The following is a 25201-nucleotide window of genomic DNA, read 5'->3' on the forward strand; positions in this document are numbered from 1 at the left end:
ATTATTAATCTTTCCGCTCATGCAATTTAATCAGCCTCAAGAACAACTAGGGATTCTCAGCTCTGTATAGAAAGAGTATAAAGTGATGTGTTCCACATGGACAGACCTAGAATTTGGTGTAGTCAATGTGAAAAAAACCAACAATCCTTAAAGGAATAGGAACTTAACTGTTAACAAGACATTATTTAGTGTGCCACGCTCCGGCTTCTTGTCATCTGAGAGGAGTTCAAGTTGCTCTAATTACAAGTTGTGGAAGCTGTCTTCTTGGTGAGCTTTAAGCTTGAGATGGTCATTTGTCATTGTCTGAGTTAATGAATACCTCATTTTCATTAATGTCCTCAAGACAATAAATGGGTCTCTAAAGATTTTCAGGCTGGCTCCTAGAGGTACCAAAACAATCTATTCCTATTTCCTCTAGTGATAAAGCAGAGAAATCCTCAAGGATGAAAGGTGTAATGTTAATATAAAATATTATTGGACCAGGTTCTCAGGTGGTATACACCAGTGTTGTGACCTGGCTGTATTATATTTAGTAGGAAGCAACTCAAATGACACAATTTTGATCTTTAAGGCTTAAAAAATACATTTTTATACAATAAAAATATGGCAGACTAAAGCAAGGTTAATACAACGATTTACAAATAAATTGTCAAACATTAATTGCATTGAAAGCGATAGAAGAAAGTTCAGCATTTGGAGAATGTACAATTTAAAAGTCAGTTGATCACCAATATCCAATATGCATAATTCTCACGCAATTTTTAACTTCTCAAATCTTGGGTCAATCAACTCTTCCTCACTTAATTCTTCATTTAGGGACCTGACATTTCCATTTGCAACAGCCATGTCTAACCATGTTACTGTTCAGATAATGCTCCATTGGAGTAAATAAAATAAGCTTCTGAATTTTTCACTTAACATTTTATAGCCTCAGACTTTCAATCGTTAAATCGATTTTTTAGAAATAATTCAATGGAAAAACTAATGCTTTTAAATTGTATAAAATCTCACTTAGCCCAATATCTTCTCTAGCTATTTATTTATCTTACACATTAAAACAAAATCTTACACATTTTTACACATAAAAACAAAACATTACTTGGCCAATTTCTGCATGATTCCCTCATACATCTTTATTATTTGCATAAAATGCATGTGTTTGTGGTTCATTATTTGTAAAATAACGAGGACAGTTTCCTCTCCATTCAAAGGGAGAGAGAAGAATTTATCTTTAAATATTGGTCAAATCCTGTTTGCCCTGCTCCTGTAGACCAAACTCTTCTCAAGGATTAGTTTGGCCAAAGTGTGCAGGATCTGGCTTTGTTATATTCCAAAAAGAGACACTGTGATGTTCTTACTGTGTTAATGGGTGCTTTTTAAAAACTCTAATATTTGCAATCAAAAATTTAAACGTGTGATTTTATTCAGTACTGATTGACCTGAATAGGGCTCTGCGCAGACATACGCTCTGCCTTTGTGGATCCAATTGCAAGACCAGAGCCTTAATCCATTTGACAGATACTGATTCTATGTTTTCAGCAGAGTTGCAGCTAACCTGAAGAGTTTTGTTTCATTTTCTTCATGGCTATATTATATGGTATTTGCATTGCTCTGGGAATAGGATTTCGTTAAAGGGACATGTTTGGATCAAGTTTCCACACATTTTGTAAAAATTATGTTTTTCTCTAACCTAAGAACAATGGGAAAAAATGGTGAAAATTTTTTTATTTTCTTTTTTTACCATTCATGAAAATAAATATTTCCATGAAATAAAATAAAAAAGCAGTAGTTTAATTTTTTTGAAAGAATAAAGTCATAAACATTGCAGCATTGTGTTACTGCATGAGAACCTGACAGTGAAACTGAGTAGACAGCAACTACAAACTAAAGTCATACCAACTAGCCTCTTTTTATCTTTCATGCTGAGAAAAACTTTAATAAATTAATTAATTAAATAAATAAAACATCTTTTAATTAAGGTGTCCCACTTTAGTGGGAGTCCTCAGCAGGATCAAGACCATTATTTTAGGCAAGAATATATATTTTTAATTTTTTTTTTTAAGTTTTACACTGTCCCTTTAACTACTGATGTTTTGCCAGGAAAAAGAACACAGGGCTAACTCCATCAGACCTTACTGTGGCAAAATTCCAATTAAAGTCAACAAGAATTTTGTCGGAAGGACTGCAGGATTTGACCCACAGTTCCTTGCTGATTTTATCTCAATTGTGTAGGAAATTTTGCTCTGCCTCTCCTACAATCTTGTGCTTCTAATGGGGCATTAAGTTATCATGGCCCCAACTGCTTACAGTATTTCCTTGTTTGTATACCAAAATCACTGAAAGCAGCACAGCACAATTATTTGTGAAAAACCGTCCCCTGCCATGTTTTAGTTAAAGATAGGTTAGCGATGGTGTCTGGAAACTGAGGCAGAACGAACATAGGGAGCACAAGAGCAGAAAAATTGGGTTTGTATGGGTCACACATTCAGGATCCAGAGGCCCCTTCCTCTTCATATTAAAACAACTTTAAAATAGCCTAAATTTTGAGACTACTTAACTACCTAATTATTTAGGTGTTGCCTCATGCAGCGGATACCTTGAGAAATAGACACCTCCAAAGCTGATCCATGCAATTCTTCCCTATTGGAACATTCACATGTCCAAGAAAATTGTTGCATTCTGCTACCCTTCTGAGGCTGGAACAAAGACCAGAACAGAAAGGGAGCTGAAGAGTTAACACGGTAGGAAACCTGCTGATATAAATAACATTGGACATACAGAGAACAAGTTATTTGTCCTTTTTGGTTTTTTTCATTTAAACCTGAGCGAATATAGCGCTAATGAAAGGTGCCAGATTTACAGGCATCAAGTCTGTAGTTTTCTTTATCCACAAAGCAGATACAAGGCAAGCTTCTCACCCTCTGCCATGCCAGTGCGGCGCAACCCTCTTCTGGTGGGGACACCTATGGTGACAGGGTAGCTTGGTCTCCATGGCCCTATCAGTCCTGTGCCTACGTTGCTGTTGAGAATGGCTACAGGGTTGCCAAACTTTGCCAGCTGCCACAGTGATTTAGGAACTGGCCTGATACTGCCAACTCATTATGCATACTTAACTAAGCTGAGGACAGCCTCCAGGTTGTAGTGACTTTCAGCTACTGCTGATCTGGGCCAAATATGGAACAGTGATCTAAAGGTGAAAGGCTCTGTATCCCATTTCCAGTTCCCTGGGCCATCTGGTCACCCTAAGAACAGATTTTATATTACATACTGAGAATGATACATCCATTTTAATTAATCAGGACACTCTCACAAAGAGGACTTTTTTTAACTCACTGAGCTGTCACTAAATAATACTGTACCTTAAGATACAGATGTTTGCAGGGCTTTCTTCAGGAGACAGCTTTAATAGATTTTATATTTATTAGGCTAATCTGTGCCAAATCATTTTTGAGTTGCTATTTTTAGAACAAAATGTTAAGGTCTTAATTGAACTAGATTTTTCTTCAGGTCTTTTTTTGTACTTTATATCTACCAAAAATGTCATGTATTTAAACATAATAAAATACAACTATAGAGCTCAAGCCTACAAACACTTAAGCAGGTGGACAGCTTTACATATGTGAATTGCTCAGTTGTACTAATCACGTAAGTAAAGTTATATGTTTATATATATATATATAAAGTGTTTGCAGATTGAGCCATTTGGGGGATATTCTAATATTTCTCCTCTATTAATGCTCTAATAGAAGCAAAATGGTAACTGCTAATATTGACCAAACAAATGAGCATGAGAAATCCAGATGATAAAAGTATTAACCGATTGGTTATGTAACAAGCCAAAAAAGTTTGCTCATGCCCATTTCTGATTTCCCTATTCATAGTGCTTACTCATTTGGGAGTTGCCTGTAACTCTTGAAAAGGAAATCCCTTGAATCAGTGTTACACTTGCATGACAAAACCATGCAATGCTATGGAACACAAACAGCCTTTAAAGTTGGATTATTTCCTGGTTTAACTCTGGGTAAAGATAGGTACTAGTCTCTTGAATCAATGTATGCAGTTGGTGTCTTAACAGGAAGAAATTTTTAAGAGTACAGAAACACAGAATTTCACTGACTACATTTTTTTTAATTTGGATCTTCAAAAGTAAAAGGCAGGTGATTTTCCAAGTTGTATTTGTAATCTCATTAGGTAGCCAGCTAGACTATTAATACTAATAGAGCAAAAGATAATGAGATCCTTCTTTGTAAATTACCAGCAGAAGAAATTAACTGTCCGAATCAGTCAAAGATTTTTGAATGCTCCCATCAAATCACTAACTGGCTGGAAAAGCCACTGAACAGAATCCATTATAAACCTGCATTAAATGTCCACTTATCTAAAAGCTAAAAATAACTGTGTAGCAGCTTTTTAGTTTTTCCAATTATCTTTTCTTAGAGTAATTCTGATTTTCTGCTTTGCTTCAGCAAGTCGTTCTGATGCTGTAAGAATGATGCCGCACTAATTAAATCAGTGCAACCATCATGTAATCTTAAATCAACTACCAGTAACTTGTTTTTAAAAAGAAAGAGACTCTGCTTACAGGGTAACACTGAACAGAAAAAAAATTACATCCAGTTGGACTGTACATTACTCCTATAGATTTCAAAGCATAACTCCTGCGCAACTGGCAGTGCCATATAAAAAAGAGATGTCTAAATGATTTAGTGAATAATCAATGTGATTTTAGGTTTGGGATTTTGTTAAGAATTAGTTTCATGTGCATGTCCCTCCCTCATCTTCTCCCCGCTTTTCTGTGGCTTTGGAGCATGTGTTCTCCTTCACCACTGCACATGACCCCTAAGGAATCCAAATGCCCCTTTTCTGGAGATCATCCCAGGCTCCCCCTAATATATCTCCTGTCTAGATGGCCATGCTATTCCACTGTTGATGACAAGCATTCAACAAGATGCCTATAACCCTTCCTCAAAAGGCCAAGTATGTAACTCCCATAACTTTCTTCAGCTCCATCTGGCACTAGAGCACTGTAAATAAATAAGTAATAATTAATAAATACTGGGCTAGCAAGAGAAGAACCTAAAGATATTCCTGGAACTGGGTTTCCCCATACCACACAGTCTGCTGCCATTTTGTTGAGCTTGCCCCTAGCACATTGTTTGATGTAGTTCCAGTCCAGTGCCTTAACCTTGAGACAATCCTTCTTTTGCCATGTAGGGCACTCACATTGTGGAAGAGGCACATGGTAGTAATGAGACATACTCTCCCAGCTGCCTGTAAATCTACCTAAGGTCCACCCCCTACACAGCAGGCTTCCCTCCAAATCCAGTGAAAACCTGCATAGGAGTTAATGCTGCTTAACCTGTTGCAGCTTCTACCTGTCCTTGGAGAGAAGGTCAGTGTGTAGTTGTGGAGAAAGAGTCCCTTGAGCTATCCTGAAGGGGAAAGAGGAGCCAAGGGGCAGGGCCCCACATGGGGATGAGATGGGACTTACCCCCCGTCTCCAGGCAAATCTTAGGGTTGTGTGGGATTTGAAGGCTTTGTTTTCTTAGCAGGGCTGCAAACACTTTTTGTTGCCAAAGAAATAACTCTGTGAAGTGAATCTGAGTTTTTCAAACACCTTTTTCCTTTAAGGCCCAGCAAGCTGCTTACCTTTATTAATGACTGTTCAATTACTTCCATCAACTAAAGGAATTTTTATAAAGACACTATCACCACCAGATTTTATTTTTCTTCTATTTCTGTTTAATATATTGAACGCAAATGCAGATTAGGGAAGGGGTTCACACAAAAAGCAGCAAGTGGCTGTATAATTAAATATCAGAGAAAGCTAAAATATTTGTTATACCCAAAGTAACACTGAAGGTACTATTAAAAATTAGGTCAATTTTATTTCAAACAGGATAGAATTTTCCAAATGGCTTTTCTATAGGCCAAAAGAAAGGAAGAAAAGCAGTAAGAATGTTGATCTTCATGACATAACTCTATAGCTCTGACCCTTGTCTGTTTGGCCAAAGAGTGCACAGCAAAAATCAGGAGGGGTGAGGGAGTTTCAAGCCATTTTTTGCACTTCTCTGATCCTGGGCCAGCTGTGCACCAGGTGGATCCCCTGATGTCTCTCAGAACAGTCTGAAGGCTGTCAGTGACCTCCAGGGACTATTTTGACAACTAGTCAGGGTGCAGGGAAGTCTTGCCCACAAACACCTTTCCATACCTTAATTTATGTAGGAAGAATTGGGCCAGATCTACATCACTGGAGGACTGCCCCTGCACTGGGATGAAGTGGGCAGCTATCACTTAGAATCACTTTGCATAAAGAAAACAGCACAAAGCTGCCTCAGTGCAGGGGAAACCCTAGGCCTGTATTTCTTACTAGGCCCCAGTTTAAGTTTTCATGACAACCACAGGGCAAAGTTAGAAGACAGCACATATTTAAAAAGAAAAAAAATGGGAAAAAAATGGAAAAAGCTCAGAATCCAAGTAATTGTTCTCAAATCCTGCTTCTGTCTTTCTGCCAACGAAGGGTCCTCTGGCAGCACAATCAGTTTACTTCAATTGTGTAAGGAGATAGAGGGATTGGGAGTGGAGTGTGCAGGGTGTGTGCACCTCTAGCGTGGCACGGAGCTCAGTTCTGCAATGGCTCCATGCTTACCAGTGAATGAACTGGGGCAAGACAGGAAGGAGAGGGCCATGGGTGGACCAGAACTTCCTATCCTTCCCTCTGAAAAATGTAGCGTTAGGGCTACAGTAGCAGCTGAAGAGCAGCTCTACCAGCTTTCTCTGGCCTTGGGAAAGGACTCCTTCCCCTTGGTTTCTTTGGGAAGATCCACAGACTTTACAGTGAAATTCACCTCAGTGCAGAGGGCTCACACAAGACCCTCCACATGACTTAAGTCATTAACCTGGCACTTGAATAATGTAGAGGGCTCTCTGCTTGGGAGTTAATTTCAACCTTATATTACCCACTGAAAATAAATAATTTAAAAGTAACCTATGTAGAAACAGTGAGAAAACAAAGCAATATTCAATTGAATGATCTGAGGAAATGACGAGGTTAGAAGCAGGAATTCAAAACAAATTCATAATACCAGCCTATCCTCGCCACCTTCCTGAATGACTTGACCAACAGAAGTTTGATTTTGTTGCTTTAGAAAACACTCTCTCTTACACTCCATCAGTTGCTCAAAATCCTGCCACATTTTAGCTTGCTTCATATTTGGTCCATGACTTTCCCGCACAGCTTTTTGTTTCTCTCGTAGTTTCTGTTATAAACAAATAAAGATATTTGGATAGGTTCAACATGACAAACGTTAGCCTACATAGATAGCCTAATGTGAATAAAGAACATTTCCTCTCCCCCTGAAACATTATTAATGTTCAGTTAAGTTAGAAAACATTCCTTGTAAATGGACAAGCAGCATTCTCTGTAGAGTCTTTGATGTGTGCGGCTTGCATGATGTTAGTTTTATTGCAGCTCCTTGAAAAGAACACCCCATTTTTTATATATAGTGCAGCTTTACCCTGCTGTATTCCAGTTTCTCTGTGGGGAGTCCCATTTGTTCTGTAAAAGTTTATTTTAAAAAATCAGTTCACTTCCAGACTGAGATTTTGCATATCAAGTTGCAGCGTGTAATGTATTCTGATCATGAAGTTATATATCCTGAAATTAAACTTTTACATGAGAAACTGTAATTAATTCTCAACTGTAGTGACACAAACTTGTAAAATTCACTCACAAACTGACTCAAAGGGAAAACTAGAGAGGAAAAAGAGGACATTTTGATTGAAATAGTATGGCTAAGCCCTTCACTAGCCTGAATTTCACATGTGAATAAACAATGATTTTGTTAACACAGCTACATTGAAGATATCGTTAGCCTTTTATAAAGATAAGACTGACAGCTCTAAAATTTATTGACTTCAACAGGTTGCTTTATATACAACTTCAGATCTGAGCTGGCACAGTTTGTTATATCTGTGTTTCAGTTTCTTATCCAAATGGTTTACAGGGAATGTGCTGTTGTGTTAAGCTGTTTGACTATCTTTTACAAGAAGCTCATACTATGCTCTGTAGGAAATCAAACTCTGAAGGGTAAGTATGATATCTTTTCAGGGGATTCATTACTGATGCTAACAGGAATAGAGTTTTCTCTGTGTTCTGCAGTATGCTTTTTAAAAGGATTAACACAGTTTTGAACATTGGACCAAATAAAAGTATGAATTGCAACATGTTTGTTCAAGTGAAAAAAGCCAAACTCATCCTTACCTTCCCAAGGTTTTCTTGTTCAAGGATCATTCGTGTATATTGTTCTCTAAAGAAGGTACATAATAATTGAGTTATAATTTTAATTAGTTCTAAGTAATAAGACAGATTAACTCTACAAGAGGGGAAAAAATGGAAAGTGGTAGAAAGTTTACATGTAGCCAGGGTGGGGATAGCATCAAAATCTAAGGGCCCCTAAATAAGAAACTCAAAAGAGTGAGATGAAGAAATATCTTTATCATCAGGCTTCAGGAGTTCTTTGACCCCCATAATTGTGCAGCTGGCATAAAATGCTATTCACGAATGGATAAGATCATTGTTAAGCTTTCAGAGCAGGTTTGATTTCTGGGGTTCCCCACGTGAAGTCTGAGTGCATGGCCCCTCCCGAATAATGCATGGTTGAGAACCTTTTTAATACTGCATTAAAGTTGCCAGTATTCTGAGACTGCTCAGTGTCATACTTCTGTACAAATGCCATACAATGTCCAAATCCAGACTGCTTCGCTTATGGGAATAGTGTCACTGGAGCAAATGGGAAAACTGAGGAGTTTAAGATGAGCAGTATTTGGTCCCATGTTTCACAAAACCTAACACTGGTGGCTTGATTTTCAAAAATGCTGAGCACCCTGCAGCTCCAATGGATTTCAATAGGAACTGCTGGGTGCTCAGCACCTCTGAAAATCAGGCTTCTTATTTAGGTGCCTAAACATAGATGTAGGAGCGTAAGTCTTGACATCCAATATTAAAAATCTTTGCCGTTGCTGTCATCAGTGGATGAAGCTATTCCCTTGATGCTGTCAGGTTTCACATACATGATATGATATTCAAATAATAAATTCTGATATGCTGTTATGCCCTTATTTACATATTTTTCCAATTTAGGTGAGATATTAAGAAACAACATGCTCTCTTTTAAGAACGAAGTATGACGGTGTGTAACAAGTACACTTAGCTGCAGAGGGTTTGAGAGTTCATGAAACACAGAGTGGTTCAGATATCTAAAGAACTTTCAAAATTGCTCAGCTTGGGAAATCTTAGTTTCCAAAAGGATAAAACACATGAATAAACCACATCAGGTTGTGCTAGTAGGCTATTATTCGGCAAGGGTGGAGGATATTGGGATGCATTAGGAGAGGTATTTCCAGTAGGGATAAGGAGGTTTTAGTACCGTTATACAAGGCACTGGTGAGACCTCACCTGGAATACTGTGTGCAGTTCTGGTCTCCCATGTTTAAGAAGGATAAATTCAAACTGGAACAGGTACAGAGAAGGGCTACTAGGATGATCCGAGGAATGGAAAACCTGTCTTATGAAAGGAGACTCAAGGAGCTTGGCTTGTTTAGCCTAACCAAAAGAAGGCTGAGGGGAGATATGATTGCTCTCTATAAATATATCAGAGGGATAAATACCGGAGAGGGAGAGGAATTATTTAAGCTCAGTACCAATGTGGACACAAGAACAAATGGATATAAACTGGCCATTGGGAAGTTTAGACTTGAAATTAGACGAAGGTTTCTAACTATCAGAGAACTGAAGTTTTGGAATAGCCTTCCAAGGGAAGCAGTGGGGGAAAAAGATCTATCTGGCTTTAAGATTAAACTCGATAAGTTTATGGAGGAGATGGTATGATAGGATAACATAATTTTGGTAATTAATTGATCTTTAAATATTCATGGTAAATAGGCCTAATGGCCTGTGATGGGATGTTAGATGGGGTGGGATCTGAGTTACCCAGGAAAGAATTTTCTGTAGTATCTGGTTGGTGAATCTTGCCCATATGCTCAGGGTTTAGCTGATCGCCATATTTGGGGTCGGGAAGGAATTTTCCTCCAGGGCAGATTGGAAGAGGCTCTGGAGGTTTTTCGCCTTCCACTGTAGCATGGGGCACATGTCACTTGCTGGAGGATTCTCTGCTCCTTGAAGTCTTTAAACCACAATTTGAGGACTTCAATAGCTCAGACATAGGTGAGGTTTTTCACAGGAGTGGGTGGGTGAGATTCTGTGGCCTGCGTTGTGCAGGAGGTCGGACTAGATGATCATAATGGTCCCTTCTGACCTTAGTATCTATGAATCTGCTGTGATGCAGATTTTTCTATACATTCCCCATCCCCATTGATTACTCCATCTTTGAGCTATAGTACATTCTTTGAGCTCCATACCATCTGATCCTGGCTCCTGCTCTCTCAGCAGAGTAGATGTGTTAGTGGCCGGAGAGGGTGTGGCTGGAGCATATTGTGCTCTGGCAACTCAGAACCATTCTAAACAGTGTGCAAGTCAGAGCACCCATGAGGCTGCTCTAAGTTGTGCTAGGAGCCAAATTGGCCCTAGCTAGTCCTACCAGATCAAAAGAGCGAAAAGCCACCTGAAATCTCCTCCTTCCTATTAAGCTCACTGGATGTTACTCAGGCACAATTAAGGACCTGGCCCCAGGATGTGTTTGATTGTTTTAAGTAAAGCTGTTTATTGCAAAGCTGTTTATTGCAAAATAATGATAAAAAATAAGAACTCATTTTCATGGTAGCCTTTTTCTTTACTATTTATAATGATGACTGGAATGAATGAATTTAATTAGAAAAAAAACCCAACTTTTATTTTTAGAGAACAAAATTAACTTTTCACATTCCTTAGTACTGACTGTATGGAACAGAGCGTTTATATCCAATAAAGAATGTCAGAATTAAGACTTTTTTGTTCAATACGTTACTAGGAAAGTTCTGTTCTATTTATGGTTCATTTTAGCTCTGTTTACATTCCAGTGCCCAGTGAAAATACATACACATTCTAAAAGGAGGCCTAGAAACTCATTTTCTCTCCCTATTTTGCATTTTGTAAATATCTGCATATCAAAGCCTTCAGTATACTTATAAATGTGAATGCTTTCTGAACTCACAGAAGGTCAAAATAAAATGTTTCTAATTTCAGAGAAACTGTCACCTTATCTAGCTTCTTTTCTCATGTTTAGCAAAGGTTCAGCAAAACAGTGACAGCAGGAGAAGTGGCAATGCTCCACTCAAGTCTTATTCCCAATGCCCAGAATCCTATAACTCCACTCACCATGTTCCAATTCCCGCATTTCCCCTACTTGCTCCTCTGTTTGCCCAATCACAGCTACTTGATTCCATGAAACCATTATTGACAGACGGCAGTAGTGTTTGCCATGTGCCGTGCGCTTTCCATACTCAGCGGAAGATGCAGTTTCTGCCCTTAAGAGCATCCAGTCTTATTAAAAAAATAAGGGCAGCTGAGTGGTGGAAAGGGATACACCATACAAAGAGATTAGGAGATGAGACACATTTGGAGGTTGGTTTGTGTTTTTAAGTTACATTCATTAAATTCTCTTCCCCCTCAACTCAGCCCTCTCACTTTTCTCCTGCACCAGTTCCCAGTTTCAGTTCTAGTGTTCTAATAACGGCCCCTCTGTAGAACACTGGAGTTCTTCTCCGCACGTAAGTGACTGGTCATTGTTATTAAATATTTATGTTCCAGTGGCACCCACTTGTGTCTGCTGGGGTGGATGGTGTCAGGAGGGCACAAGGAACAGCACCCACTTGTGTCTGCTGGGGTGGGTGGTGTCAGGAGGGCACAAGGAACAGCACCCACTTGTGTCTGCTGGGGTGGGTGGTGTCAGGAGGGCACAAGGAACAGCACCCATTTGTGTCTGCTGGGGTGGGTGGTGTCAGGAGGGCACAAGGAACAGCACCCACTTGTGTCTGCTGGGGTGAGTGGTGTCAGGAGGGCACAAGGAACAGCACCCACTTGTGTCTGCTGGGGTGGATGGTGTCAGGAGGGCACAAGGAACAGCACCCAGTTCTCCTACGGAGCACCAGCACTTCGCTTTTCAAGCACCCGTGCAAGTGCTGGCAAGAGCTGGTCAGGATCTGAGGACAACGCATGCTGGACTCCCTTGAAAAGGTGGCAGATTTGCTGCTTCAGTGTGCGCTTTCAGGAACCCCCGGAGGAAACTTGGCTGACTCTCTCTGTCTGACTCAGCCATATTTCCTCCCTGGGCTTGGCTGCGGCAAGACATCTCTGCATCCATTTCCAATGGGAACCTGGAGTTCAAAGTTACTGTCTGGCCGATAGTCTCCAACGCAAAGGGAAAGATTTTTGGTATGTTTGAGAGAACTACTGGGTATACAACAATATCTTTTAGATGCAGGATATTTATTTTTTGAATATTATAGTATTTTTAAGCTTAGATGGTGAATTCCTTCTTCCAGTTCAAATACCAATGAAAACATTTATAACTTTAGGCTCGGTTTATAAAAATCCTCTGAATTAACACACAAGAGACAGACAAGAACATTTACCTAATTGCTTTTCTTCTGTCTTGTGGATCTGGGGAAACATACGTCTTCATCTCATCTTTAGCACGTTGAAGTTGTATTTCTAGATTCTAAAAAGAAATACACAGCATATTTTAGACATATACCATCTTTCCTACTTAAATATTCTCACCTATGCAAGTTTAGGCTTCTCTCTTGTGGACTTACCTTTTTCATGCAGTTAGTATGATGATAGCAGCTTTCTTCCTGAATACACTCCTCACGCAGCCCTTTTACTTCCTGCAGTATGAGAACAATATATTTTATTAGGCAGTATTCTTGAAGTCCCCAGCAGACAGACTGTTATTGTACAAAGTACAACTGGAAGTGTTTAGGGCAACATCCTGCCATCATTTTGAGTGCAGAATTCTAACTGCAGTCAATGGCCCCTACCTTCATGTGAATTAGTAATTGAATTCCCTTTGCTTATTGTGCAAAGCATTATTCTCTGCTTTGGGCTCAAAATCTTTTGAATTCTATAAAGATTACATCAATTTAAATCTGAGACATTCAGCACTTTTATATTTAAGAGAGTTCTCAACCAAAAGATCTTAAAATTCTGTCGCAGCAAATGAAGGTAATGCACATCACTACATACTGTTCAGTTCCTTAAATGTTTAAATCATTTGGGTTTTCCAGTATTAAAGCTCCTTTTAAAATGGTAATGAAAGGATTAAAAAAACCCTTTGGCCCCTTAGTGTTTTGTCTAGACTTGAATTTTCAGGCATGTTCTAACACATGTTAATTGATTACCAGTGAACATGTTTAACTAACACGATCATAATTTCTAATACAGACACTTCACAAATGTGTTCCAGGACTCAAATCCTAGTTCTTATTCATGTCATAAGTATTTGTGTCCTGGAACACATTTGTGAAAGGTCTACATCAGAAGGTACAATCATGTTAGCTAACATGTTAATTGACAATCAATTAACATGTTCGAATAGGACTTAAAATTCAAGTCTAGACAAAACCGTTAGGGTTGGTATCCAGAAACTAGATCAATATAAGGATATTTATACTATATATATATATATACACACACACACACACTATATATATATATATTTATACTAGTATATCTGCATACACACTAGGGGATTGCATGGATTTAACTACATCCGTTTCTAAATTGATATAGTTAAAGCAGTTCAAAACCTGTGTGTATATAATCCCTGTTTTCGGCCTGGTCTGCACTAGGATTTTACACCAGTAAAGGTACATCTCTCAGAGATGTGAAAAATCCACACCCCCGAGAGAGGTAGCTATACTGATTTAATCCCCCAGGGCAGACAGTGCTAGGCTAACAGAAGAATTCTTCCGTCGACCTAGCTACCGCTTCTTGGTGAGGCGGATTACCTACGCTGATGGGAGAACTCCTCCCATCAACGTAGGTAGTGTCTGCACTGAAGCACTATAGTGGAGCAGCTGTGCTACTGTAGCATTTTAGGTGTAGACAAGCACTTAGACATACAAGTATATGTTTGTATATTTACAAAAAAGTAATGTCTGTAATCTATCCAATATCCTAAGCAAACGGGCACTTTGTATAAGCATTTTTAAAATTCGCAGGGAAAACAATTACTCTGTATGCCTCTGGATAGCAGCTGATTAACATTTCATTAAATTTATCCATTAACTATTGGTTTTGTTTTGCTAATTTAGTGAAAATGGCATTCTAGTTACATAAACATTTGAAGATGTCTCTTGGTAATAATTCATTAACATTCCAACAGCCAAATGCTATCCCAGCAGGTGTTACATGAGTGAGCAGGGATTCTGGCAGATGCATCTTTTGCAAAAAGAATTTTGCTGGTCAGGACAAGATTCCATTGGATGGGCCTGGAAGACCCACTCAATGCATTTGTTGTGCTCAAACAAGAGATGTGTACAACTCCAGCTAGCCCTAGGCAGCTCAGGATGCATGGAGCTGGAAATGCATAGTTGGGGATGTCAAGTCACTCCCAACCTGTGTGCACTGGGGCCTTCCTTGTCCAGAAAGTGGGGGTGGGGGTGGGGTGGGTATATCCCATGACCGAAACAGTTACAGGGGCATCATTCTGTGACATTTCAATGGGCAGTTTTATTCCTCCAATCCCCATCTCCTCTCTGGGACCCCCATTTTATAGATGAGGAACGGAAGCACTGAGAGGCTCGGTGACTTTCCCAAAGTCACACAAGAAGTCTGTGGCAATGCAGGAAATTGAGCCTCGGTCTCCCGCATCCCACCAGTGCCCCACTCACTGGGCCATCCTTCCTCTCCAGAGGCAGGGTCGGGGGAATTTATCCCATAATGAATTATATGCTTCATAGAGTTTGTAAATATACAGTAAGAACAATCTTACCTGTTCAAGTGTGGAGCGATTACTTTCTAAACCTGCTGCACAGCTGTCATACTGGACTTTTTTTTCATCACATTCTTGGGTTAACTCCTGGTGTGAAAAGGGCAAAAGGTCGTGTAAATGAAAACTTGAGTCTAGTAACATAAGGCACCTAAGCAATATAAGTTCTTGTCAATCTCACACTTCGACTTCAGCTATTGGCACACTGAGAGCGACTTACATAAACCAAGCAGACATACACGTATCATTACAAGGGTATCACTTCTAGCCCTGCATATTGGAGGATCAGTAGTATAAACTACAACATAACATACAAGTTTCCTTTTTATATTTATATCCAAAGTCTTTAACATGGTGGATTCAATTTCTAATTTGTTCACATTGTGTCAAAGGTTTTACTTGCTCTTTAAACATTAAGCTTACAAGATAGTTTAGATGATTAATTATGTTCCATGTAAAAACAATTTTGTCCACATTTATTTACATTATAAAACAAGAATAGGTTGGGCTTTGCAGAAAGAAAGAAAAAAATTGATGTTGCATTAAAACTTTTTAGCAAACAATAAAAGTTATCATACTTTCCCCTACAAAGAGTACATATTGCTACTAAATCCCATTTAGTTATCCTGTATTTGCAGACACATGTTTTCAAATGAATTATGAAAAGAATGTGTCCAAATCCTCAGCTGGTAAAAAAGGGGCAGAGCTCCACTGACTTTATTGGGAGTGGGCCAGTTTACACCAGCTAAGGATCTGGATGACTTTTTTTTCCCCCCCATAGCCCTGTAGCTTTCTAAAGCCAATGGATAAAATTGCCATCTTCAAGGATTGGAACATGAGATGGTTCCGGTGTGTTATTGCTTAATTATGATGTTTTGTTTTGTCGTGATGTTGTCGTCACCATAGGAACTACTATTGTGAGGGAAAAAGCCTCAGCCGAAAAATATGGCTATATTGTTGATTTTTAAGAGTTCCAGACCCCTTTGGCCACTTCATGTTGCAAATTGCTTTTCTCAATCAGAGTTTCACCACAGTTTACCTATTCTACATCTTCCAGCTTTCCTCCAAGTTGACTGTGGTCTTGTATTAGGTAGCAGAGGTTTGTAAATCATGTATATTTGTGGGTTTTGCCTTCCATACAGCTGTAAGGAAGGCTCTCATGTAACTAACACAACAGTGTTATTTGTCATTAAAATCATTCTCTTTTCTGGGGGGAAAATCCCCAAGGTTTACAATTAAATTGTTTAAATCCACAAGCAGGGATCCTGGAAAATTTGTATAGTGGGGGAGTTGAGAGCCATTGAACCAAATTGTAAACCCTGTATATAATGGAAGCCACTTCAAGTCAGGGGGTGCTGCAGCACGCCCCCCCACACCTCTAGTTCCAGCACCTATGTTCACAAGACAATATAGACTTGTACCACCAGAGGATCCAGCTCTTTGGATTCCAACAACTAAGAATAAAACTTAAGTAACATGCATATTGCCTTAAATTTTCATAGGGGCCTCAACTCAGCCTCTAAATCTGCACATGCAATCTGCACATGCAAGTTTTGGACACAAACTTCTGAATGGCAGTTTACAGACAGACTTATCTACAGACCTGATTTGCCACTTGTGATACCAGTTTTATGCTGCTGTAACTCTACTGAAACCAAACACAGTTATAGTGGTATAAAACTGGAGTAAAGCAGGTCGCAGATGTGCCCTGAATTCACTGGCAAAACTGCAAAGCAAAATTTAGAGGTGATTTCTGAAAATTTGTCCCACTGCACAGACAGTTCACTAATGTCTATTACACAATATATTCCTAAACATTTTTACTAACCTGGCAGTTCTGCCGCAACTGTCTCAATTCTTTGATAATTGGAGCTAAACTTGACTTCTTATCTGCCACCATAGCATTCAGTTTTTTTACCTGATATATGAAGAAAAGGCACTACATGAATATGCTATTAGTAAAACAGTGAGAGTATAAAGAATGGGAGGTCAAAGGAAGGGAAAGATATGGGGAAAAAACAGCTATGAGATGTGAAGAAAGGAGACTGAATCATATATTATGTAAAATAAATGATAGGCAAATGATAATTAAGAAACATAGTACATTTGATAATAGGGGTACCATCACAATCTACTGCAGCTCTGCTCCCATGGTTTGAATTGCCTGTTTATTCTGTATATAGATGAATTCTACCCTGCTGATTATGCAACCTAATACCTTGCTTAGACTGGAAGTTACTGTGAATAAAGGTCTCTGAACTTTTTTAGCTCCGGTGTATGGCCTGTCAAACCCTGACAAGAACTGAAAAAATGCAAAAAGTTCTAGTCAGCTTCTAACATTACTTGCATATACTGATCTGTAAGGTGGGTACAAAAAGAATAGCTACAAATAAATATGAGAATAAAATCTTTTACTGATATTTTATAATGTTCTTCATCAGGATAGATACAAAATTACACATATTTACATCAAATTTAGTCCTCTCTGTCTAAGGACAGGTCAACACTACTGTGTAAGACGATTTAACTTACATTGCTCAGGGGTGTGAGAAAGACACCCCCTTGTGAGCGATGTAAATTACAGCGACCTAAGTGCTGTCCACACTGGCACGAGACGCTCTCCTGCCGACATAGCTTCCGCCTCTCCTAGAGGTGGAGTAATTATGCTGATAGGAGAGTGCTCTTCCATCAACAGAGAGCCTCTTCACGAGACGCACTACAGCGGCACAGCTGCACCCATGCAGCACTTCTAGTGTAGACCTTCCCAAAGGCTGTTTCTGAAAACCAGGTATTTTGTACAGCGTGTAATAAAGAGGGAGCATTTCCATGAACACAGGATCCAATCCAATGCCCACTGAACTTAATGGATGAACTCACTTCAATGGAAGTTGTCTCAGGACCAATACAAATTGTAATCTAGAGTACAAAAGCCTTTTAACGGGGATAGCTTTACAATGAAGTCCTCATAAAGAGGGACCACTGTGTGCAGTAAAGATAGTAGAATCTCAAACATTTATGAGGTTCAAACCTTATTTAACTGATGGCAATCTCTTGCTTCCCAATAAACTTGTGTGATCCTCTTTCTTTCCATCAATCTAATTCCAATCCAATCCCTAGTCCTTCTCCTAATTTTAAACTGGTTAGACACCCAGCAGGTAGTCTCTCCTGGATTCTAACGTTATATTTTCTGCAAATGTGTTGACAGGCTGGGGCTTCCCCTGGTAGAAATATATATAAATCTGAGTACTCAATGTTCCTCTGACAGGACTTTCCAGAGCAGGAAATCCCTCTTGCTCCGGGGCTTCCTATTACTGGTTCAGCAACAATTAGGTTTTTGCAAGTATATTTAGAAATGATTGTAAAATACCTTGAAAAATAGAAATATTTTGAAATAATGAAATGATGTTGCCTAACTGTTCAAATCATATTCAGCCTCCTGGCTGAGAAGAATGCTTTTTTATTTTCATCAGTCAGTTTAAAAAAGGACCTGCAAAGTGTTAAAAAAAAAAAAAACAACACTGTGCCCTTTTTTGTTGTTTCTTTACTATATATAAATAAAGAAGGCTTGAGAGGCTTTCAAAAATATTTTTTCTGCATGTTTTTTTCATTAGAAATTCAAGTCCTGTCTTGTCTATGATGAGTTAAATGACGACATCACAAGATTCATGACAGTTGAAAATGGAGAAGGGGAAGGGATTAGTCAGGCTGTTTAAAACTCATTATGTTTCGGTTTTGTTAACAACCATAACTTCCAGTGATTAAATCACATTTTGGAAAAGGGAGTCTTTGTTAAGTTTCAATCCCATTCCATGTTTTCAATTAAGGTGCCAATACTAACAATAGACAATGCCTGAAATCACAAAAATGTTGAACCAAGGAAGCCCAGATTTGATACCCCTGATATTTCTAAAGGGAAAACGATCAGGAAACATTGCCCACGCATGCAAATGTACTTTTTAAAAAGGCATTCTTTGTACATCAAAAACAGACACATGCCCGATTTTACTAAAACTCTTCCAGGTCACCTTTGTAGCTGTACATTGCCCAAAAGTATATTACAAAATGTATTTCTACAAACATACATTGCATTTTATTTTAAAACCTGTGCCAGAAATGTTAATCCTGATTTTATTTTTTCTAAAATTAAACATCCAGCTTGCAGAAATACAATTGTTAAATTAGGCAAAATCACCATTTCAGACATGTTATCTAATGTTCGTCCCTTCATTTCATCCATCTCGCTCTTTGCCGCAGATACTCTCTCCAACTCCTCCTGTGTGTAACTGTATCCAGAGATACCCTTCTTGTCCTCAATAGCTTGCTGTGGACATAGGAAACAAATACAAAATGTGAGGACAGGTGCTGGCAGACCATGGAGCAAGTTCTTTAATGTAAGTGAAATATTGCAAGAATGCTGAAAGTGAAGTTAAGTGCTAGAATCAGTTTATTTTAAGAGTGATGAAACTCTATGACTGCCGTAAGAACTAACTAAAGTATCTGCCATTCTGTTCAACTGGTAGGTTATTAACTATTTTCTGCAAGACCTCTATCTGGGGGTAATTCTAAGCTAACTGAAGTCAAAAGAAAGTTTCCCATTGACTTCAGTGGGTTTTGGATCAGATCTTCTCTAGAGCAATTAAATATATAAAAAGAGGGATGCCTATTTTGGAGGATGTAATCTGTAGTAAATATAGCTAATTCTATAAAAAAACCTACTTTGTAAATGAGAACAGAATACAGTATTTCTGAACTGTTTTGCCAACTGTATTCTCCAATGCTGTTTTTTTACAGAAGAAAATAGTTTACGGTAATGCCTCAATATATAAAGCTATTTTTCCTATATATTTCTTCAAATTATTTGGGATGTAATACAGTAGAGAAATTATTCTCTTAACTATTTTTATTCCTTTCACAGTTTAACAAAACTTTACCTGTTCATTCACACAGTGGTTACAGTAGCTAATCATTAAATATGCAAAGAAATGTAAGTTTGTAATACAGAATGTTGAGCAACGACTCAAGCAGTCATGGTAGACTAGTATGCAGGGCATTAAATCTCTAAAAGTGACACACACATACCAACTCCAAGTGGATCAGTCTTACAAAAACCCATTCAACTCTAGTGGTTTTAAAAACATTAATCTTAGAATATCTACAGCCACTATGGTGTGGCGCATTTTATGGGGTTTAATAGCTATATGGAGTTAGATATAGGCTTTGTCTTCATTGCCAAAAAGGGTGTGTTTTTTACTGCAGGATAACTAATGTACATTATCTACCTTGCTGTAAAATTCTATTGCAATTAGAATGGATATACATTCTCTGGAGACTTGTACTCTGTACACACGCATATTCAGTTGCCCTTGATTGGTGTGGGAAATCCACACCCACACCCACATCCGATGAAGTGAGCTGTAGCTCACGAAAGATTATGCTCAAATAAATTGCTTAGTCTCTAAGGTGCCACAAGTCCTCCTTTCGTTTTCTTGTTGTTTAGTGGTAGAAGCTGAGTTTGGCTAGTTTTCAATTTCTGAGTAATACATATTCTCTAACTTACTTCAAGAACCACTGTGAAGTACCTTTGCTTCTTAATGCTTGGATTTTGTTGTTGCTATTTTTAAATACTATTCCAGTATCTCTGACAGCTTGTATCTGTACCTTATTGTTGATAAAGTAATTTTAAAGCCCTCAAAATATACCAAAGCTTACCTTCAACTAATTAAGGACCTAGTCCCACTTCTGTTGAAGTCAATAACATTTTTGCCCATGACTTCACTTGAGTGCAGGATTAGGCCCGTCAGACTCAAGAAAAAAAAATGTAGAGCTTGAACTACTGTCTATAAGAAACTATTTCTAGTCATGAAATACGATAGCGGAGTATAACTGGCAGATTAAAACAATTCCTATACCAAGCACGCTTTATCAGTGTTTAGCTAATAATAGTAAGAGAGCTTTAAAGATTAAAACACATTAAAAAATTCCAAACCAATTATGTCCATATCATTGTATTGATGGTTATCGCTGTGGCTAGAATGTATGGAGTGGGAGAATTTTGCCTTACCAATTGTTGCTGAATAGCCTCATGACGTTGTTTTAGGAGTTCTTCTGTTCTCTGTAGGATACCATACTCGGCTGTAATTTCTGCTATTTCTACACGCTTCTTTTTATAAAATGTGTTCTTGCTTCGAAGCTTATTAACATATCGTTTAAACTGAAATGAGACATAACAGGGATATTTGTAATTTAATTTGAATGAAAAAAAAAAGGCCTTATCACGCTTTCTAACTAGCCTATTCAGATAGCAATTAAACTACAATAAACTAGCCTGTTCAGATAGCATTTAGCAGAGAACTGGAAGTCAGGGCTCCCAGGTTCTATTTTCAGTTCTGCCAATCACTCACCATGAGCCATCAGAAAAGTCAGTTCTATCTCTCTATACCTCTGTTTAGCCATTTGGAACATGGAAATCATTAATTTCTACCTACCTGCCCCACTGAGGGGCTAGAAAGGCTAACTGATGTTTGCAAATTTTTGTAGACCCTTGGATAATAATAAAGTTAACATAATAGTACTTTGCACGTACATGAGAATGCCTTCCATCCAAGAACATCAAAGAGCTTTACAGAACTGAACTGCACAACATCCTTGTGAAGTAGATAATCATTATTATTCCCACTTTACAGATGGAAACTGAGACACAGAGATGACTTGCTCAAAGTGACAAGACATTTGTGGCAGAGTCGGGTCTAGAACTCAGGTCTATTCATGGGCTTGAGCCACAAGATTGTCCTTCCTCTCCTAAGATGAAAGGCAGTGGATAAGTATTATCATTAATGTTCCAATTACCTCTGATCCATGTCACTGTGGCAATTTAAATTTTTTTAAAATTAAGAGTTTATTTTTTTTTCTCAAATTTAACCAATGAACACAGGAATTACAGAGAATTACAGAGTCCTATGATCCTAAAGCTCACGCTTCAGGGTTTCAGCGAGTCACCTGCAGGGGTCAGGAACTGATTCCCCCACCCCCATGTATTCTAGGGAGTATTTAAAAAAAACCCTCCTTTCTCTGAAGTATCAAGGATGGCCACATCTGGAGATGGACGGGGTTAACCAGAGCTCTGAGGTGGCGCCAACTTAGCATTCTCTCTCAGGTGCTTGGCTGGCTGGTTCTTGCTCACATGCTCAAGGTCTAACTGATCACCATATGTGGCGTTGGGAAGGAATTTCCCCTAGGTCAGTTTGGCAGTGATCTTGGGGGGTTTTCATCTTCCTCGGCACCAGGTGGGGCAGGTCACTTGCCACAATTGTCTGGGTATATCTCATTTAATTATTTCCCTGCCATTGCAGGGGCCTCGAGCACTGGTGCACTTCGGTCGGTTTCTCCTATTCTCTGCCAGTGGCACATAATAGTCTAGTCTCCTGAAGGTTGTAATACTTTGGTCTAATTTTGGTTGTTGGGTTAATGTGCAGTGTTGGTGGCTTGTGACATACAGGAGGTCTGACTGGTGATCCCTTCTGACCTTAAACTCTATGAGTTCTCAAGTATGATGGGAAAGGGCAGAAAAACGCTACGAGAAAATTGAAAAGGGCCATAGGGAAAAGATTCTTGATTTTAAGTACTGGTTGTAAGTAGTTAAAATACTGATCTCTTTTAATGTCTCTTGCTGAATTGAAAGATATTATTGACTAATCATTTTTAACAAAAGGACAGGGTAGAGTAGAGTCAACTCTTCACTCTGTGTACCCAGCTGAAGGACTGTCATACACAGAACTAGCATAAAAGGCGCACAGCTAGAATTAGTGAACAGGAGTTCAATTTTTGCTTATTAAAAAGTAAAGCATAATAATCCAGAGTTTTACAGATCATCACATTTACTTAATCTGTTTCTCAGTTCTTACGTGTTCAACTTGATATACCCCTGAAAAATCAGGCCCTAGGTGTCTCTTAAGTTAAATGCAGAAGAACTGAGGCTCTTTGAATTACTAACTTTTTTTTTTTTTAATGTAGGACCTAAACTTTCTCTTATCTCTTAGTTTTCCCATTTATAAAATGAGGTTAGCTCTTATTGATACACCTCACAGGGATGTTATGAGGCAAAAATCACTGACATTTGTAAAGTGCTTTTAGAACCACAAATGGAGAGCAAGGAATTCAAAACAAATAAAATACGCTATGATAATTTAGTGTAAAACAGGTTTCAAAATATTGAGCTGGGATAAAGTCATTATTGTAGAATTAGTGCATTCTACTAACAAAGAATCACAAGAAAATATCAGCAGTCCTATTACCATAGATACAATTTTAAACTTTAAAAATTAAGATGCATGAAAGTACCTAGCTTGTGAGTGAATTTCCCTGTTGAAGAATAATGCATAAAACTGATGTGACTACAGCCTAAGAAACCTTAGAGTAACTGTGTTCTATAAAAAGTGTCCTGGGCAAAATGCCCAAAATGAAATCCACCCTGTTCATCTGCCATCCTGTGCAATATCTAGGCCAAAGCTTTTTCTATCTTGCTATGCTCCAGAACTATTTTTAAAGCCAAAAGCTATAAGCGTTTTTCGTGAAAGAACAAACCCACAAATTACTCAATGTGCTCTATGCAGATTGGAGTATGTGTGGCTTTAGGAGACCATTTTACATTGTGCGTATTACCTAGGACAAGGATAGACAAGGTCACAAAAGTCATAGCACTAACAGTAAAGCAGTAGTTTTGTTACAATAAAGACCTCAGTGCAATTGTAATATTATTGTTGGAAATTTATCCCGTTAATTAGCAAAAGAAACGTTTTATAACAGTCAATTCAAACACATCCTCTGAGTTTATACAGACTAGAAAAAAAAGTTTTATCACTTGTGCAAACACTGAATTTTCTGTGGTTTTCAAGCTATTACAGCAGATACTTTGTTACAAAATAATCAGACATGATACCAACTAACACAAACCCATACAAGAAAAACATGGATTGCCTTCCTCTCTCTTGATGGAGGAGTTCCAGTGATATTTCATTTGGACAGCAGAATATAGTAAAGAATTATGTAAGAGAAGAAACTTTTTTCACATGTGACTATAGACAGCTGTCAGATCTGAATGATTTTCTGTCAGTTTACCCCAGGGTTGAAAGCAAGCTGTTATTCTCCTCACTTCCATAACTACTTTTAAGGTCTTGAAAATAGCCTGAGTGGGAGACACAGTATTTGCATATTCAGTATTTTGCCAAGCATAATCTACTTAATAATGGAAACCAAAGGACCCTGTTGAATAAAGAACTGATTTCACAGATGTTCAATTATTAGCGATTGAGTCTGGGCCATATAATAAGCAACCCATCCAAAACCAAAAAAATTGACGAAACCTTCAGATACGGACATGTGGACAGGGTTGCAACCCCATCCATTTTAGGCCATGAAAATCTGGCTCTAATATAGTGCAATCTCCTGGTTTATAAATGCATATCTTGAATTTTACATTATTCTAGTTACATGAAACTATAAAACAAGATATAAGCCGTAGTAGCAAGATGACAGTGTTCTGTAGATAATGAATCAAATAACCTGGCAGAATTTCTACAGACTTAGTCTTTTCCAAATGTAACACAGATTTAAAAACCCTCCTAAATGCAGGGCCAAATTCAGTGCTAGGTCAGCAGGTGAAACTCCAGTTAAATCTAACTGGAAATGAGCTCATGGCAGATTTATCAGATCTATGGCAGCCCAGGTGCTCCCTAGCCCAGCAGCCAAGAATCAAACCAAGAGATCCCTCAAATCAGGGAATTTATAACTAGTCTAATTGCAAATTACCAATCCTTTCAAATGTGTGAAAGCATACTAGGGCATTTCAACTATGTAAAAGGTTGTTACAAGGAGGAGGAAGAAGTTTTTTCTTAACCTCCGAGGATAGGACAAGAAGCAATGGGTTTAAATTTCAGCAAGGGAGATGTAGGTTGGACATTATGAAAAACTTCCTGTCAGGGTGGTTAAGCACTGAAATAAGTTTCCCTAAGGAGGTGGTGGACTCTCCATCATTGGAGATTTTTAAGAGCAGGTTAGACAAACACCTTTCAGGAATGGTCGAGATAATTAGTCCTGCCACGAGTGCAGGGGACTGGACTAGATGACCCCTCGAGGTCACTTCCGGTTCCATGATTCTATGATTATTTGCAGATATGCTTAGCATCTGCAGTGCCCTGCAACTCATCTTGAGCTGTGGGGGGAAAAATCAGGCCCTTAAAGCTTTTAATAAAATATTACATTTTACTCTGGTAAGA

At 38.5% G+C, this 25201-nt stretch overlaps 1 protein-coding gene across 5 annotated transcripts in view; it reads right to left on the reverse strand.

The window, feature by feature from the left end:
• Nucleotides 1–1773: 1773 nt before the first annotated feature.
• IFT81 (intraflagellar transport 81) overlaps nt 1774–25201 on the reverse strand; it is a 65482-nt gene continuing 42054 nt past the window's right edge. For 3 of the 5 annotated variants that reach the window (XM_084648709.1, XM_084648707.1, XM_084648708.1), the window contains exons 12-19: nt 20992–21141; nt 19123–19251; nt 16759–16848; nt 14934–15020; nt 12754–12825; nt 12571–12656; nt 8264–8309; nt 6938–7259 (exon numbers count right to left, since the gene is read on the reverse strand). In XM_084648709.1, coding sequence (XP_084504835.1) covers nt 7077–7259; nt 8264–8309; nt 12571–12656; nt 12754–12825; nt 14934–15020; nt 16759–16848; nt 19123–19251; nt 20992–21141 — 843 coding nt within the window. In that variant the 3' untranslated portion in view covers nt 6938–7076. Of the gene's footprint in view, nt 2697–3712; nt 7260–8263; nt 8310–12570; nt 12657–12753; nt 12826–14933; nt 15021–16758; nt 16849–19122; nt 19252–20991; nt 21142–25201 lie in introns of those variants that run through there. The other 2 variants (XM_084648710.1, XM_084648711.1) reach the window with 2 other exon arrangements.

Source organism: Lepidochelys olivacea (assembly GCF_965140295.1).
Source record: "Lepidochelys olivacea isolate rLepOli2 genome assembly, chromosome: 15".
In the NCBI taxonomy this organism is placed as follows: Eukaryota; Metazoa; Chordata; order Testudines; family Cheloniidae; genus Lepidochelys; species Lepidochelys olivacea.